This window comes from Neodiprion lecontei, chromosome 4 (genome assembly GCF_021901455.1).
Source record: "Neodiprion lecontei isolate iyNeoLeco1 chromosome 4, iyNeoLeco1.1, whole genome shotgun sequence".
NCBI classification, from domain to species: domain Eukaryota; kingdom Metazoa; phylum Arthropoda; class Insecta; order Hymenoptera; family Diprionidae; genus Neodiprion; species Neodiprion lecontei.
Genome location: NC_060263.1, coordinates 22,251,596 through 22,270,892, shown reverse-complemented (window position 1 = coordinate 22,270,892; position 19,297 = coordinate 22,251,596). Strand labels below are relative to the sequence as shown.

General features: G+C 35.4%; 1 protein-coding gene across 5 annotated transcripts; it reads left to right on the top strand.

Annotated features, from left to right (window-relative positions):
• On the top strand, nucleotides 1–14,592 carry LOC107220849 (myotubularin-related protein 13). 5 transcript variants are annotated; one of them, XM_046738385.1, is made up of 26 exons: nucleotides 3–605; nucleotides 683–718; nucleotides 1,276–1,361; nucleotides 1,576–1,863; nucleotides 2,010–2,229; nucleotides 2,321–2,562; nucleotides 2,699–3,004; nucleotides 3,719–3,896; nucleotides 4,021–4,225; nucleotides 4,343–5,200; nucleotides 5,354–5,591; nucleotides 5,995–6,190; nucleotides 7,437–7,746; nucleotides 7,825–8,018; nucleotides 8,494–8,892; nucleotides 9,009–9,225; nucleotides 9,600–9,801; nucleotides 10,224–10,369; nucleotides 10,552–11,218; nucleotides 11,387–11,565; nucleotides 11,775–11,922; nucleotides 12,593–12,738; nucleotides 12,897–13,126; nucleotides 13,208–13,414; nucleotides 13,493–13,575; nucleotides 13,664–14,592. In XM_046738385.1, exons 1-26 carry the CDS (start codon nucleotides 512–514, stop codon nucleotides 13,754–13,756), a joined length of 6,168 nt encoding a protein of 2,055 aa, XP_046594341.1. In that variant the 5' UTR covers nucleotides 3–511; the 3' UTR covers nucleotides 13,757–14,592. The 5 variants fall into 5 exon arrangements, with proteins under 5 accessions (XP_046594344.1, XP_046594341.1, XP_046594340.1 ...); XM_046738384.1 differs by having other exon boundaries at nucleotides 9,588–9,801; XM_046738387.1 differs by lacking the exon at nucleotides 683–718.
• The last annotated feature ends 4,705 nt before the right edge of the window (nucleotides 14,593–19,297 follow it).

Below are 19,297 nucleotides of genomic sequence, written 5' to 3'. Positions count from 1 at the left end.
GCACGTCGCACTTGTGTACTTCTTTATTAGTGGTGTAGTTGGCGTTTAACTGAAATTTAATGTAGCGCTTTAGTTTGGAAGGTTATGGATTAAAGCTTCAGGGTGTGGCATCAAATTGTGATTTACAAAACAATGAGAATTTATCAAACGTATTATGCTATGTATAATCACTAGCCGAGTACGACAATTACTGTCGACGACGTGCAACGGTGTTTTTTTTTCACGTTACAGTTTTGACACTTGATACAGTCCCACTCTTTCACCCAACTGACAATATTTCATCGAATATACATACGCATATACATAACATAATTACATTTCATAGAACTGGTCTCATCGCATTGTAAAAGTATAAGAAGCATCACTGGAGTATCATCAACTAGTTATAGAGTTGAGAAAATTTACATGATGTGCTAGGATAGCAAGTGGTCCACCAGAGTGGACGGTGGTTGTTCACGAGGTGTTGCATACAATCTTTCCTCGTAATGTCAAGTAAATAACTCTATGTGGGATGTTCTCCAGTTCTCCCACTCCGCACGAGTTCACCGAAATGTCTCGGTTGGCCGACTACTTTGTTGTCGTCGGTTACGATCACGAGAAAGAAAGTAAGTCACCATTTCAATATTATAAATAAATCTCATTTATCAATTGCTACAACCACCCTCTTATTTCAAACTCAAAGTTAAAATGCTGCACAAAAAATTGAGACCGAATGAATGTACGTATGTATAATATATTATAGCTTACTTCCATATTTGATCTATGCATGAATGAGTTGCTCAATGTGTATCTCAACTTATATCCTAAACAAATACTTTGTTTGTACAGCTATGAAAAATACTCTAAATTTATGTCAATAATTTTATATTATTGGTACAACTGTCATGCAAGTTTTGTTTCGAAAAGTATCGTAGAAGTATTTTCAGCTGTTTAATACCATATTTTTATTCAAACAGCAATTTAATTGTTGTCATTGACGATAATGAACTTGCACTTTGGTCTGTCGCAAGGTATTCAAATGCAAATAATATATTAGCATCTTGAAAATTCTTAGAATTACGTGACACATTTGTCATAAGTCCCTCATATTTGGTTGTAAAACATTTATGAAAGAACTTGTAGCACAGAGCATCTGTTATAATAATACTTGTACCAAAGAGTGATTCTAGTTTTAATGCAACAAATTGGCTTGTTTATGGTATATTTTTTATACATTATTATCGTGGTAAATGTTTATACTCAATATTCTTGTATATAATGTGAATATTTCCATAGGGAGTGGGATAAGCAATGGGATAATCCTGCAAAGGTTTCCCAAAAAAGACTGGCCAGATACACCTTTTATCGAAGGAATAGAATGGGTGAGAAGTTTCGTTAAAATCGCCAACCAACCTTTAATCATGTTGATACTTGAAATAAGTTCTTAGAAAGTGGAAGAATCCTAAAATATTCAAGTGATTTCTAACATATGTATAATAATTTATAGTTCCAGGCATACACTTTTGAATGTTCTAATTATTGTTAGATATGAAAATCACTGCCATACTTATAAGTCACTTTTCCTTATTATTTCAGTTTTGCCAACCACAAGGATGGGCACTGTCAACGGACAGACAGGAGCCTCGTTTTTTTGTATCCATTCTAACAGACATCGATGCAAATCGCCATTACTGTGCTTGTATGTGCTTCAATGAAACAGTTTCTATAACACCCAGTAAACCAGTCGATGAAGAGGAAGACCCTGTAGATGGAGACAACCGTACTTTAGCCCGGAGTATTCCTGCCATTACTCATCATAGTATTATGTACGCGCCAAAATGTCTGGTGCTGGTTTCCAGGCTTGATTACATCGAAACATTTAGAGTATGTCATTTGATGGACTTTTCACCAACTGTAATTTTTATTGCATCTGAACAGATTCCTCTAGAAATAATAATCGGATTATAGCTTATGATTTAAAAATTATGCATGTTGCATCTTTGAAACACCTTTAAAAATGTTGACCACAGAACTGCCTCGGAATCATATACACAGTGTACGTAGAAAATCTTGGTATACCATTGGAAACACTGGTTGGAAATATTCTTGGATGTATACAAGTACCTCCTGCGGGTGGACCGCAAGTTCGCTTTAGTATTGGTGCAGGGGACCGTCAGGCACTCCAACCACCCATCAGTCCTTCACTTCCAATCACTGACACGAGTGTCAATTTACTATTCCAACAACTTGGTAAATATCTAACTATAATCGTGAGAACTTATTTCACGTTGAGAAAAGGCTTAGTGCTTACCTAAGTCACTTGAACACTATTCATTTGCAGGTATTCGTAACGTGCTTGTGCTCTTTTGCGGAGTTATGACTGAACACAAAATTCTATTCCATTCGGCGAGCTATTCCCGGTTAACAGAGGGATGCCGAGCACTTACAGCATTAATGTACCCGTTTCGATATACCCATGTTTACATTCCACTGCTACCAGCTGCTTTGGTCGAGGTTTTAAGTACACCTACTCCATTTATAATGGGTGTTCACAGTTCGCTTAAGTACGAGGTTGCAGAGCTGGTAGGTAGTATTGCTAGTTAGAGATTTGAAATATGTTGTGTGAATTTCTTATAGTAATTGTTGTATAGTATCATATATTACAAGTTTGTAGGAAGTCAAGGCTAAGGGGTCCAATTACAGAAAACATTCTTTTCAGATGGACGTCATAGTGGCCGATTTGGATGGTGGCTCTATAACAGTACCTGATGGAGTATCCTTATCATTACTCCCAGAACCTCTTTTGTCGCAAACCCAAGATGCATTGTCACTTGTTCTTCAACCAGAATTGAGCTGTGCCGACTACGCTTTTCCCCCGTTAGCAACAAGAGCACCACATCCTCCGATGCTAGATAAAGAACTTCGAGCTGTATTTATGCGTACATTTGCTCAGCTTTTACAAGGCTATCGTAGTTGTCTGACTTTGATACGAATTCATCCAAAGCCTGTCATAACTTTTCACAAGGTATGGTATATTAGGACTAATATTTTTGTTATTATTTCTTTTTTGCACGAAGAAAAAAGTCAATTAATTTCCTCCTTGTTATCACTACACTTTCAAGTATAATTTCGGGCTGGTAGCAAGTCACATTTAAAAATTTTTTTCAGATACTTTCTACAATTTTAATGTATAAACTACTTTATTTTACTAAAAAATTCCATTCAACCTGTTCGTCTATGAACACGACTGAATCAATAGTTCTTTTACGTGATTTCCAGCCTGAAAAAAAATTTCTCCATAAGGGATAGGATTATTCAAATTTTGTGAGAAACAAAGTCATTGGATGCTGAAAAAAATCTTTGCTGTAATTGTCACAGATATAATCATGTTATTTTTGTCAACTGACATCCTTGGAAAAAATCTAGTACCAGTCGCTTCTAAATTGGTTTCTAAAACTGCAAGATTTGTGAAAGTGGTTTCATTTTTTATTAGACTAAAACTTTGATTGTAAAATTCCATTGAATAGTACAATGATAGTTTTTGTTTTTTTTTGCTAAAGTTTTGTTAGATGATAACAGCATCGAGTCGAAAATATTTAATCAGTTGTAACAGCGAACTTTTAAACTTTTTTTAATCAGTAATTTTTTTCTGGTGCTTTGATTTTCTTGTAACGATAGCTTCATGGCTATATCTCTCAACTTTTCTCCATAATAAAATGAATCTAATTTTTGCTAATAGGCTGCATTCTTGGGAGAACGAGGCCTAACTGATTGTGATTTCACAACAAGGGTTCTCGATTGCATGTTCTTCACGTCATTTATAGTTGAACGAGGGCCGCCATGGCGACCTTGCGATGTTTGGGATGAATTGCATAGTAACCTTAGTGATCACCTTAAACAAGAAGCACAGGATCATCGTAAGTATTCTTGTAATGTGATGGATGCTTTACTAGCAGCAAGGGTACTACGAAATTATTAGGGCCCAGTAGTTACTTTTTGCAAGAGAATCTTTGGTTTTAAAAAATATCTTATATTTTTCAGGATTGCTATTGACTCACATTCAAGAGTTGGCTCAGCAACTATACACAAATGAAAACCCAAATCCTCAACCCTATGTACAAAAGATTCTTAAGCCACCTGAAGGAGCATTTGCTAGAATTCACCAACCACCATTGCCACATATCAATTGTGATCAAGTACAGGCAATAATAGATGAAGGATTGGCTAAGAATAATCTCAAAGTTAGGTATGCCTTCCAATCCGAGTAACTATATTATGTAATATATTCATTGACATTTTTAAATTTATCTGCTTTTATTCTCAGAGCGCCGAAATAACGAGTAACGATTTTTTTTTGTTCTAGATTATCTTCATTGAGGCCAATTCAGCCACGTATAGTTCCTATGGGGCCTCATATCTCAATAATCCATGACACTAGACATTTAGTAAGTAACTCGGCACGAAGACTAGAAGTATTACGCAATTGTATAAACTGTATATTTGAGAACAAAATATCCGATGCAAGAAAAACGTTTCCTGCAGTATTAAGAGCTTTAAAAAGCAAGGCAGCCCGATTGGCGCTGTGTATGGAGTTGGCACAGCATGTCGTTGGCAATAAAGCAATGCTTGAGCATCAGCAATTCGATCTTGTGGTGCGGCTAATGAATTGCGCTCTACAAGACGATTCTTCAATGGATGAACACGGAGTAGCTGCGGCATTACTTCCTCTGGCAACAGCTTTCTGTAGGAAATTATGTACTGGAATAATACAATTCGCATATACTTGCATCCAAGAGCACGCGGTGTGGCAAAACCAGCAATTCTGGGAATCGGCATTTTACCTTGATGTTCAAAAAGATATCAAACGTTTGTATCTCCCTGGTGAAAACACAGGTCAAAGGTCATTCAACGATAACGTGCTCAGTCCTATCAGCCCTCGAGAAACCAAAGAGTTCCCATTTAAAGACCGATCATCGATGTACAGAGTCCAAGAACCTTCAGCTTTAGAAATAGCTGCTGAACAGATGAGGATCTGGTCAAATATAGATGCGGAAAAACAACGTGAATTAATAATTAGTGAGGAAAGCACCATGTACAGCCAAGCTATACACTATGCCAACAGAATGGTGTACCTATTAGTACCATTAGATATCGGAGCCAAAGCTCACAGACAAGATAATGTTTATGATGATGAACGTGCGAGCAATAGCATCACTAATAGGTATGCACTGTGAAAACCGATGTACATGAGCATACTTCGTCTTACAAAGATTTAATACTTGCTATTTTCTTGTCACAAAACTCAAGCTGTATAATAATAGCTATTGCTTACTTGGTCTATTCAATTAATTATCGCGTCATGTTTGATCAACAGTGTAGCTAGTGACAGCGGAGATGCTGAATCAGGTTTTGAAGAAGCCGACCCTCGTGAAACTGGCGTTGCGGTAATACGTATGGTTTCTCGGTTCGTAGACAGAGTATGTACTGAAGGTGGTGTCAGTGCTGAGCACGTCAGATGCCTTCATCAAATGGTACCAGGCGTCGTACACATGCATATCGAAACTCTTGAAGCTGTCCATCGAGAGAGTAAACGTTTACCTCCCATTCAAAAAGTAGGATATTTTCGAGCTAACAATTATTTATTCGAAACGTATGAATTTTTTCTTGATGACTTATCTGGGTTACAAAAAGAATTTACTAGTAGTTACTTTTCTTTCGATAAAATCATTTTGAGTTATATTCTTTGGGCTTTATAATTTTTTTAACATTTTTTTATCTCTCAGCTCAAAAATTCTTATCAGAGTTTCAGAATTAACTCAATTAAACTTTGGAAATGATAGAAACTCGTCTTTTTTTTAAACATAATTTTTATGACTAGTCATTTTCATTTCAAATTTGCGATCGAAGCATGTAGTTTGACAATCTATTTCTGTATGCAAAGAATTCCCTTTTATTTTACTTTTTCGATTTACGGTATCGCTGCCAATCCTGACCCAATCTGTACTCTACTTGCAGCCAAAGATCCTAACTCCCAATATGTTACCTGGAGAAGAAATAATAATGGATGGCTTACGAGTATATCTGTTACCTGATGGTAGAGAAGAGGGTTCCGCAGGTCTACCAAAAGCGCCGCCTCTCTTGCCAGCTGAAGGAGCTATATTTTTGACAAATTATCGCATAGTTTTTAAAGGAACCCCTTGTGATCCATTCGGTAAGTTATTTGTAATTCATAACATGATTTTATAAACATTTCTGTTGGGCAGTACACAATACCTTATAAAAAATTTTTATATCTGAATTGTGCAAAAAATTTAATACTGTATGTTTCGCACAATGGGGTGCAGCGATGTATATCCTCAACGCAATTGGAATCCTATTCTCAATATTGCTGGCTATGCATTCATTTACATTTATTTTGAAAAAATATGAATTATAAAAGTAATCGAAAATAAAACTGATGAACTCAGTTACTCATTAGAAAGTCGGTGATTTTAAATTTAATTTTACCCAGTATAACATTGTTCGTTTCCACAATCATGAATAAATATAAATTCACGGAAAATCGGGAATTCTTAAAAATATCTAGGAATTGCAGTTCGTTATGGAGATCAAAGAAATGCTAGTTAACGCATTGCTTAGGAAAAGTTACCCCATATTCAATTTAATAGAAAAGACGGACAAAAGCTAGGGAGTTTGGTTCAAGCCACAGAACTCACATTCAGATGTAGAGGCGATCATAAAGAATATTGTACTGAATATAAAAAGTAATTTTGGTTTCATTTGATCCATGAGGTTGAATTAAGTAGACGTTTTGTGTGATAGTGTACCTTACTTTCAATTCAGAAGCAATCACAGCATGTTTAAATTCTGGCAAAATATTTTCTGTTCATTTTATCATTAATCATGTTTCATCATGTGTTTGATTTGAAAAATCTCGGAAAAGCCAGGGAACTTTCAGTGTAATATTCGTTTCATGTAATCCTTTTTCGCGAGTCAAGAGAAGAGTAGGAAAGTACCTCTGTTAGAATGAGAAAATATCCAAGATAGGGTGAGTGAGGGGAATGTATGAGGTTTTTTTTGTATCTTGTGTTGAATCTAATAATACTTTGTATAAGTGGGATTTGTTTCCAAACTTCAGTTTGAGAGTGACGATTCTAATCACGTCTAGCTACCTAGTTTTCAGATGATCATGTACCAGGTTTGTTGATTGTCTGTAAGTATGAGCATGTAACCATGTTATGCTTGTCACTCTGATAGTTTTTGCAATTACTTGATGTTTTAATTTCAAAATTTATTTCCTTATTCCTCGGTTTTCCTGTGTATTGATTTATGTGAACAGAATTATCACAGGCGATTCCGTGTCCAATCTAGGTGGATTATCTCTATCTCTATTGAATAGTTTCGTTGGTGCTCATGCCTTTTCTGTTGGTGCAATTGTTTGATCTCTGTTTTACTAGCCTGTGAGCAGTTGGTGGTACGAGCTTTTCCGGTAACATCGTTGACAAAGGAGAAGAAAGTTACAGCTCCGCACTTGGCTCATTTAGACCAATGCCTCCAAGAAGGTTTGCAACTGCGCTCGTGTACTTTTCAACTGATAAAACTAGCTTTTGACGAAGAAGTGACTGCAGAAAATATCGATACATTTAAGAAACTGGTTCATAAAGAGCGGTATCCTCCACATATCTTTCATCACTTTGCGTTCAATGGGCAAGTTATGGTAACACAAACTACTCACCATAAGGGAAAAGAGAAAAATGCCACTCTCAAGTAAGTAGTGTTTCAACAAGTAGATTCTTGTCAAATCCTACTAAGTTACATAAAAATGAATGTTTTCCAATACTTTAGGGGCTTCGCGAAGAAAACACTTCTGAAAACTGCACGAAAGGCAGGATTCAAACCCAAGCCATCCTCTAAAAGGCAGAAATATGTTTTACCAAATATGAATTTGACAAGTAACAATAAATACATGACTTCACCTGGCAGAATGAGTCTCCCTGTTACAGATAATACGGATTTGAGCCACGACGATGATTTAAGCAGTGAGTAATATTAGTCTGATAAAAAATGAAACAAATGGGAAAGCTTTATACGTATAGCAGCTGCTTTTTTTTTTAAATAAAGAAATATTTTCATAATATTCATAAAGATTCTCAGCTCACTATCGTTATACCTAAAACATAATGGATATATGTACAGTGATGCAACATGGTATTAGCTTTTACACTGATTTATCCGAATCATCTAGCCCAATTGATCCCAAACAGATTTTCGAAATCTATTCAGGTGTGTCACAATATTTCGGAACATCATAGGTCTAAAGATAATAAGCCAGCGGTTTTGCCAAAATGTGATGAAGATTTATTCTGTTTAGATCAATGACAACTATATTTGAGAGGTTTTTCTATATCATTTCTAGAATGAATCATGAGACAACGCTAACTAGGTAGTTTTTAATGACATAAAGGTAGTTTTTAACATTACATCGATCTTAAATAGTGATTTTTAACTTCGCAGTTGATGAATTCGAGATTCCTGGAATCATGCCGCAACTCCCAACAGATGCAAAAACCCTGGAACGCCTGTCTGAACGAAGCTATGTCAGAGACTGGTATCGGCTGGGATTATGCCCGAGTAGTCCACAGAACAACCGACGAAATGAACCGTTTCGCTTGTCTTCTGTAAACTGTGCATACATGATGTGCAGGAGCTACCCGGCCCTCTTAATAGTTCCTAATAGCGTAACAGACGAAAGTATTCGGAGGTTCTGCCGCTTGTACAGACATAGTAGAGTTCCAGCTATTACGTGGCGACATCCCAGAACGAAAGCTCTGTTAATAAGAGGTGCAGGTTATCATGGCAAAGGTGTAATGGGAATGCTAAAGGCGCATCCATCATCAACTGGGAACATCAAAGGTCTGTATTCAGAATGTTAAATTTTTGACAAAATCATCAAAGAGTTTTACGCATAATCTCTTCAAGTTATTACAGTAATGAAATCAATCAATCAATCGATATGTACTTTTAAATAGCTACCTCTTCTGAAAGTACCTCGTCCTTGGAGCAAGAAAAGTATATGATGGCACTTGTCGCAGCAACTCCACTTTCTGTATTGCGACAAGGTTCTGCTTGGGGCATGTCTGATAGCTCCCTTAGCATCGATTCGTTGTTTTTGGCTGCTGAAGACCGTAATGCAACGCCTGAACAATCAAGACGGAATCCTTTCAATAAGGCCATTGGCACACTTGGGTATGTATCTCAGTACTCACTCTTTGATATCATGGATGGAAATGTTTGCACCAATCTCGTTGTGCACGATGTAGATGCACTTACACACACACACACATATTTGTTCATCCTCAGTTAATTCTCAGTTTATACACACGTTAGAATCTTCAAGGAAGATGCAATATCTTTTAGTAACATGGGATTGTTTATTCTAATTTTTGTTCATTCACAAATTATATTTACTTTTAAAGTATATTGAATAATTTATATTAAGTATCGCACATATCTAAATGCTGTGTTGTGCGCTAAGCATGTGCTTTGTATTTATTCTCATTGTCCGATTAGATGGTATTGCTTGCCTGATTCTGCGCTCTCTAACTTAGAATGTTCCCAAGATCATCGGGTGGCAAAGGGCCTAAAAACTTTGGACGTTGGGGTTCTCTTAAGGACAAAAGGCATAATTCTCAGGCTTCTCTTACGACGGTCAATCAGCGCGGTACCGTCCGACATTCTGCAGATTCAGACAGTGGAACTGAGTGTGTGCACACATTTCAACGTGCAGCGCTTTATATTCTTGGTGAAAAAGCTCACATGAAGGTAAAGTTTAAGTGCGTTTTATAAATAAAATGTAGATTATTCATGTGACTTTCATTTTTACGAGGATAGGAAAATTTATTCTTGCGTGGAGACCCATTTTCAGATTTAAATCAATTTTGCAAGTTCTTTATTTGTAAAATCTGCTCCGTCGATTCATCCTTGCGATTATGCAATGACTATATTATTTTCCATTGTCAATACTTCGTATTTTCCTAACATTAGAAGTGGTTTCTTCCACATTCATATTTCATATTAATGTGAGCTACATGTTTTACTAAAATTGTACAGTGAAAAAATATTAGGGTAATATGGTTATTGGTGAGTAGTCAAGGCGATATTTACTTTACGTAATTCAGTTGAACATGTTGAATTCTTCCAACTGTTTTGATGATATATATTTAAATACTTTTCACCTATTACAGGGCGTTAAGGCCGAATCTGCACCAAAAACAGACTTTATACCGGTCGAATATTTTGATGTGAGACATACGAAAGCTGCTTTCAAGAAACTGATGAGAGCCTGTGTGCCGAGTTCACTCAATCCAGAACCCGAGCAAAGCTTCTACAAGTAAGTAAAGTATAAACGAGGCCAAATCATTTTAGAATTCGATGGTTTTTGAAAATTGCATTGTGTTTCAGTAATTTTACACCATATCTACATTATAGCTGCATCAATACAAAAAATTTGAAGTGAAATGTTATTAATAGTCCTGTAAAACTGAAGTACATAAAACCTGCTTCTGTTTACAGGTTGATTGAAAGCTCGGAATGGTTGCAGCAATTACAGAGCACAATGCAACTGGCTGGTGCTGTAATAGATTTAATGGATGTACAAGGTTCTTCCGTAACTCTTTGCCTTGAAGATGGCTGGGATACGACAGCGACAGTTTGTTCGATAGCCCAAGTGTGTCTGGATCCTCACTATAGAACGATCGATGGGTTTAGAGTTTTGATAGAAAAAGAATGGCTTGGATTTGGTCATAGATTTGGGCATCGAAGTAATCTGGCAGTAAATTCGCAAACGACCAATTTCACACCTACGTTTCTTCAATTCTTGGACATCGTGCATCAGATACAAAAACAGTTTCCCCTAGCATTTGAGTTCAATGATTACTACCTTCGGTTTCTCGCTTATCATTCAGTATCTTGTCGTTTTAGAACATTTCTGTTAGATTGTGAATTTGATAGAGTAGAATGCGGTATTACTGCTGTCGAGGACAAACGGGGTTCATTAACTAGTCATCATAAAGGAGTTGACACCGGAAGCGATGACGAAACTGTGTATCCTGGTGGAAGGTTAGCAGGAACAAATACCGGCTCTAATCTTGGCCAGAGTATATTCGATTACATTGAAAAACAGCATGCCAGGTCACCATTGTTCTACAACTTTATGTATACCCCAAACACAGAACATCCAGTAAGTTGGTTTTTTTTCGTGGCTGAATACTGTAGTAAATGATTTCTCTTGAGAGGTACCAATTTTACATGAAAGACAAATCCGGATAAATTTTCATTCTTACCTTGTTTAGCAATCAACACATTGGATTGAGCATAACTTGTATAATAGAGTTTGCATCATGTGTAGGTTCTTCGACCAGCATCTCACCTACCCAGCCTAGAAATTTGGCAGTATTATTTAGATGAGGAACTGGCACATGGACCGGGATATGATCTTGAAGTCTTGCAGTTAGATTCTGAACAAGAAGAGGAGGCTGAAGCTGCGGATGGAATCGTGAAAAGTAATCGGAAAGTTGTCACTCTTGGGTAGGTATTGAAAAAAGTGATGACTAATTAACAGTAATTTTAAAGTAAGAAGTGAAACAGCCACATAATATTTAGCAACCTTATTTACTGTAAGGTGGACAATTGAAATAATTAGATATATTTTTTCGCGCTTATTTCGGAAATTTTAACGCTGCATGGTAATCAGTTTACGTTAACTCCAACTAATAACATTTGACATTGTTCTCTAGATACGATGGAATAAGTACTATGGTACCGGATCAGTTCTCACATTTATTAGAGGAAATCCATAAACTTGAGACCGAACTTGGGCACTTACCACAAAAGTGGAAAGTATTGTGGGACAAACTGGAGTTACCCAACACAGATTCTCTTACGGTAAGGGCTGATGATTTATTATTGATTTAGTGCATGGGTCCTCACTCTCAACTTTAGCACCATAGCGGAAGAATAGCAAGGGTCATCTATTTTCATACCGAGAATAGACAGTAGTTATTTCACGATTTAATAAGTGGAAACAACAGTGTTAATTTTCATAGGTATCAATATTTCATAGGCGGGCACTTGCGCGAGCCGAAGACAAATATTGAAAATACGCAAAGCCTAAAAGTCAGCAAGTTTTTTTATTGCAGAGCACAACAAAGAGCACTTTTTAGTAGTATTAGGACGTGAAAGTGTTCGTTTTTGTTCTGTTTGGAGCACAAACAAGTCCAAACAAAAGAAGATACGTAAACCATACTTTCCTTACATAAAATTGGTTATAGCAAAAATATTTAATTGCAGTGATGGTAGCACAAATTGTTTGTTTTTTCGATGTATTAATTTTCGAATTCACATACGCTGTTTAGCGAAATGTGATGTAAATTAGCATCAAGTTCGTTCACTACTTCTTTCTATGAACACAATCGAGCAACGTTTGGTTCTCGCGAAAGCCGATAACTGTGTAGAGACACGCATGAGCCATATCCTTAAAGTTCAACTAAATTTGACCCTATCACTTGTGCTTATTCCACTTTCGAATCGGTTTTCAAACTCACCTCTATTTCAGCGCCATGCATCATTTAGCACAGCCTTAGTGAGGTATCATGGTCGGTTAATCCACAAACGGTCCACTTTAGAACTTCTCTTAAGAGGAAAAATGGCTGGGGGTAACACAGCTGGAAATGAAAGTTCTGTGTACACTCATCCACACAGGTGAGAAAATGATTGCAGTGGAAACTTACTTATTCGACCTTCGGTTATTCAATCACAATTCCAGATTGTTCATTAATATTAATGGAGGATATTCGCTAAATATTGAAAATAAATTCAGACATATTTACCGATTTACATTTTTCTCCGTTACTAAACAGATTCGAGAGAATAGATTCGGCTATGCGTACTCATTGTGACTCGTGTGCTGGCGTTCTGTGGGGTCCGCTTAAAGCCGGAATGAGATGCGTTGATTGTGGCCAAGTATGTCACGATAAGTGTGCCGAATCCATGCCGAAAAACTGTACGAAGTATAATAAGGCAGTAGCAGAAAACTTACAATCTCACACACTGACAAGGAGTGGTGGAGATAACGGAAGTGTTAATTCGAGTAAGTGTAAATAATCGTTTACTCATATAGATGGTTAATTGAAGAATTGTTTAATTTTGAAAGCGAATGTGTCGGCTATAGGTGTCACGACAATTCAAACATCTTCGCAACAATATTATGAACAGTTCTCAAGTAATGTCGCTGAGAATCGAACTCACGAAGGATATCTTTACAAACGCGGTGTTGTACTAAAGGGATGGAAACAAAGATGGTTTGTTTTGGATTCTATAAAACATCAATTAAGGTATTATGACGCTATGGAAGATTCTCACTGTAAGGGATATATTGGTACGTTTACTTTATATTATCGAAATTCCAAGAAAATATGATTCCACGTATCGAAAACGACATTTGTTCATTTTACAGATCTGGCTGAAGTAGTGTCTGTTACACCAGCAGCACCGACTCCTGGTCCGCCAAAGAAAACGGACGATAAATCATTTTTTGATGTAAATATTGTTTTCATTTCAGTGGAGTGAGAAAGATAAAATTTTCTTTCTCTATCGTTCATAACTTAAAACCATGTTGACATTTCAGCTGCGTACTAATAGACGAACTTACAACTTTTGTGCCGGAGATGCAGCTACGGCGCAAGAATGGATCGAGAAAGTTCAAGCATGTTTGCAGTAGTGTCTCTGATAAATTATAGTTACAATTTAAATTGTGCAAGTGACTGATAGAATAATTGAAATTTTTATTTTGTTACATACCTTTGTATAGTGTAATCCTATGGCGTATGCGTTGTGTGGCTGCAGTATTTTTACTTTAGTTGTACTTTCCAAGTCAAAATTAACTGATGGTACGAGGTATTCAGCCACGCAGGAGGGAGACATCTCTCAACCAGCCCAATTAATAGAAATGACAACAAATGTAATATTGTATATTATTATGTTGAATTTGATTATATTATATTTCACATCAGATATGCAGCATAGCTGGAAGATAAATGATCATTAAAATTTATTATCTGTTAAGTTTTCCTTCAGTTGTCTTCGATTTTATACATTTTCAACAGAAAAATGTGAAAATATATATCATCTGTATAGATATAGTCGAATTAATTAGTAGATTATCTGTACATGTATATGTATCACGATATATTTCTTGATAAGATGTCTTGTCCTTGGGTAAAAACTTTTCCGATCGTTCATCTTCTTTAGGTACTTGAAGCGTATCAGGGTAGCGACATGCGGTAATTAACGCCCTAATTGCATTGGAATGCTTGTAATGTAATTAATGTGAAGTGTTTAAGCTATAACAGATTAAAAAGAATAATTATTATAATTGGTAATGCGGCGGAAATGTAGAAAAAAACAAAAAGGTCCAGACTCAGGGATGAAATATAACCAAAGTCCAGTGGACCAATTCAGTTATGGTATCTATAGATCTAAATTATCTCTGCCACTTTAACTAAACTATATCATTTCTCTGATATTATGTGAAAAGTAATAAAATTGTAAAAGTCATTCGCAAACTTTCTTCATTATAGGAGCCTTGACGTATCACTGTTTTAATTATGATGAGAGAAATTAGGCACATGTTAGAAAATTTACCTAATCATTTCAGACTATAGAACACTACCAAATTCGTAAGTGTCATTTAGTCGTATTAACTTAGATTAGTAAAAAATTTGTAACCATTGAAATTTAACTTTAGAACCCTTGTTAATATCGGCGTTAAAAAAAACACATTCAACTACTTTTCGAAAAGTTCATATAATTCGTCCGATTTTGGTGATTAGTATAAAATGTTTTATTCATTAATGAATATAATACAATTCATCTGAGACATTTTATTTTTTTTAGAACTCATCAGTTGGTTAAAAATAATTAGGTTTGTACAATCGTTATAATGTACTAGGGCTGTGCAGGTTCTCAAAATCTCGGGAAAAAAGTTTGGGTTCGGGACGGGTTTGTATCGGATCGGGTTTTTTAGCGATCCTGGAATAGTCGGGAAACCGGGAATCTTCGGAAAAGCAGAAATCTTTGAAAAACCCTAAACGTGGGCAACTTAACTTACCCCATGTTTATAATATTCGACATGTACTAAATAGCAAGTAGTATATCTAAATGATATCAATATTTTCAGTAAAAATAAAATCGGTCGATTGATGTGGATTTGTCGATGAAAAATGATATAGAATAATATTATTTCTCTGAAGTTGTTGATGCAATGAGGTCTCTTGAAATTTATCGTCTTAAAAAATTTACTTGTCTCACCGGGAAGTTTTCAATTTTAAGCATTTTTGTTTAAAACACGTTTTTGACCTGACCGTACGTTCAATACATCCTTAAAGCAACGTGTGTTTGATCACCTAACGATCTCTCTTACCTAACTCTCATATCTTCATTGTTAATTGTTTTTTCAATTAACGGAGAACAACGGATGCTCTCTTGTTATGCGATTTCTGGGAAAACTTCGGATTCGGCACCCCAAAGATCGGAATTACTTATCTATACCCCGGTCAAAGAAAAAAAGAAATTAGTAAATAGCAATTTGAATTTAATTGTATATGATGTTTGTCAAAATGATTTAGTCAAGCGAATTCGTCGATTCAACAAAAGCCTTTCTTGCCGCGATCGAGTGAAGTATTGATTCGAGTGAACCTTTCGATGTGTTTCCGAAATTGAGTCAACTAAATATCATTTCATTTGAAGAGTATGTATTGTTCCTCCAAGTCGCATGTACCTTGACACAAACAATCGGGTACTTCAAACAAAACAAGTACGTGGATATAGGCAACACAAAATTTACATCGATTGAATGCCACACTTTGTTAATCTAATCGGAGCTTGTTTGGCCTAAATGGTTGAATCAGTTGCATCAATTTGAAACAAGTTGACAATATCTTCATCGTAAACATCAGTTTACTAGTACTAAAAACGGCCACTAGGCGGTGAACTTTCTCGCCACTAAAGTAACCTCAGAGATACATAACTATGAATCCGGGTGATCGTTCCGTAAGCCGGATAGGCCTAACAGAAGATAAAGTGGTTGTCAGACCTTACAAGACCGAAATGAGCATAGTGCCAAGTTTCGAATCATCGCAACTGATATTGATTGCAAATAAACAAAAATTAGTGGTACATGTACAGTTTCTACTTGTACATGGAAATCTGTTTTCGGGTTTTATTCATTAAATATGTAGTGAATCCTAAGATAAATTGAAGTAAAAAAATCATGAATGATATCATTCGAAGAATACGTTTCGTGCGTCTGAATAACTCTAATGTTCGGTCAATTCAACAGATTTTTGTAACAACAAATTTCATTATCTGTTTCAACTGAACTCTTGATTCAACAAAACATGAATGAAAACAAGTTCAATTTGTTTTGATACAAAAATTACAAACATCATACAATCTGGTTTAAAATCCGCATTTTTTCGCGATTTCAATGAGAATAAACTTGACGAAATTTAAACGATAAAAATGGTTTCTAGTTTTCTTTAACACTATTTTTTACTTTATTCATGATACGATTTCCAAAATGATTCATTGTTCAAGGTAAATTCAAAAAACTGTATAACCATTAATGAATAAGTGGAAATTGTTCGGAAATAATATGTAATGGAGTAGACTTATTATAAATTCATTAAAATTATTATTAGAAAAATTAATCAGCCATACAAAAATTTGTATAAGATATAAAAAAACTTGAACATATTTTCTATTTTGAACAATGACTAAACCGCGAGACATAACTAAACAAGGAAGTTTCCTTCATTTAACGCCAGGACACTGAGTAGACGTATATGTACATAAACGTATGTTGAATTTGACGCGAGTGCGCCCTTAATAACATTCAAATATAAATACACATTATCGTGTACGAAAGTGTAACAAATGTTAGCTTGATAAACGTTATAATGTCCTGTACAAATTCATCGATTCGATCTGTTGCGAAAACAGTGCTTTATGTAATGCACATTACAAGTGTATAAGGTCACAAGCATGTTGGGGTTACCGCCACGTGAGTATATACTTTATACTAGCAATTAGAGAGTTTTTAAGACAGTGTTGCTAATTCTTTGACACACTAAGTCAATACTCGATCGAGGACGTAATATCATGTGAGACGTGCCTGAATATCCCATAGTTATCTTACTAATAACGCACCATACTTAATTTATGATGTTCCAATAAACTTAATGTAATGAATTTATATTTTTGTATTCAAAATCGAATTAATTTTCACGGCTTAGAATTTATGACAAGGTTTAAAACATACTTGTATTTTACGATCATTATAATTTTTGTTCTGACGAATTTCATTTATAATTTTCTGAAAATGGTTACCAATAATTTAAATCTCTGCACACTAAACACGTTGACTTGCCGGGTGCCGTGTTGGGATATTTTACCTTTGTTTGCAGTGGGATGTATACCGTTTGTGAACGTGGTCAAAAATAAAATCAAAATGGGAGCAGTATTATCGACATTTAAATCAATTAAAATCCTTATTCAGCAAGTTCCACATCATTCAACCAACTGTTAGTTATCTCGTGTAATGCAGTTGAAACATACTTGTGTTTTACGGTTACCAGCGCAATGGCGAGACTAATATTTTTCACATTCTATAATTCTGGTTGTACTTACATTTTCCAACGTCAGCTCTGTCAAATTCGAGATTCGAAATATTTTGGAGGATTTGTATAAACGAAACCGATTATGTCTACGTAGGAGACGTGTGACTTTTAATAACAAAATTTTTAAATAAATCTCTCATGTTTAATTAATGTGATATATGTATTTTATTTTAGTTCATCACCGATGATTTGGATGATATTCAAAGTAATACGTATTAGAAACAAATTATCTAATTAAAAAATTTGAATACAAATTATAAGTTAGAAAAGTTAGCAATTCGAAGCAATGCGTACGAACAATTAACCTCGTATATATACTTCCTGAATTATTCCGATGACTATTCCTTCAGTAGCATTTTCGACATTCTCGGGAAAAACTTTCATTGGAAACTTTTCTTTCCAAGACATTTGAATCACCAAAAATATTTCGAATGTCATATTTTTGTAAAAGAAATATCCGGAGAATACCAAACAAGTTTTTCACGGACCGTTGCGTTCGGAATACTTTTATCGGATAGTAATGAAAGGTATGCAGTCTATCTTCTATAGGCTCAACGAAGTTCAAAATACCCAGAAACATATACCAATGGTAAATTCTACGATCTATACTTAGTACGATCTGCGAAGAATTATACTTCTCGTAGGGACCCGAAATGTACAAATTTTATTTCCGATAAACCTGAAAAGAGTATATTTTTTTTAAACAGATATAATTAAAGACATAGGTAAAATGTGCATTTCTGTAATTTCTGCGTACATTTTTCTGGTCATCTTCTTTACAGAAATAAGAAACGAAACTTTTTTCAGACAGTGGATTTAAAGACTGAGAAAAAAAAAAAACATCGATTGATTGTGAGACTTTTTTACAATTGCCGGGATACGATTTGGGAAATAATAATGATTAATTGGAATATTTAATAGGTGAACCGATAGTATTCAGACTTTGTGACATATGCATGGTCGATGTTGAAAATTTACGTTTATAATGAAAGAAATCATCATCAGGAGTCACTGCATAAGTTTCACTCTACATCGAATAAAAGTGAATCAGCAATTAATGTCGATTACTTACCCGAACAAAATGAAATTTCATTACCTCATCTGTGCAATTAATAACACCCGATGACCTTTAATTACTCAATTGTTATTCCAACATCTTTTTACAGCGTTTATCAATATGAATTGTATGCAAGAAACTATCTCAATACGAATAATTTTAAATTTTTTATCTCGTGGCAACGCACTGCGCCTCACGATCACACGACTACATAATGCAACCCAGAATTCAGTTTGCTAGATCAGGTCACTCCACGCTTGAATATTTTAATTGCGTCGACTCACTGTGCGATGAAGAGAGAAAGGAATAACATATGACGTCATTTATGCCAGCGCAAGTTTTAATCACGAAATATGTAACTATACGAACTACGCATATTATTATAGACGTGCACTGCATCCTTTCGTACATACTTGATGTATTCATTATTTTTCAATATTCGTCTCGCACATCGAGTGAAATCGAATTTGCAGCAAAATGTCAAGTATCGCGTTCGCAAATAAGAAACAAAAAAAAAAATCTCTCC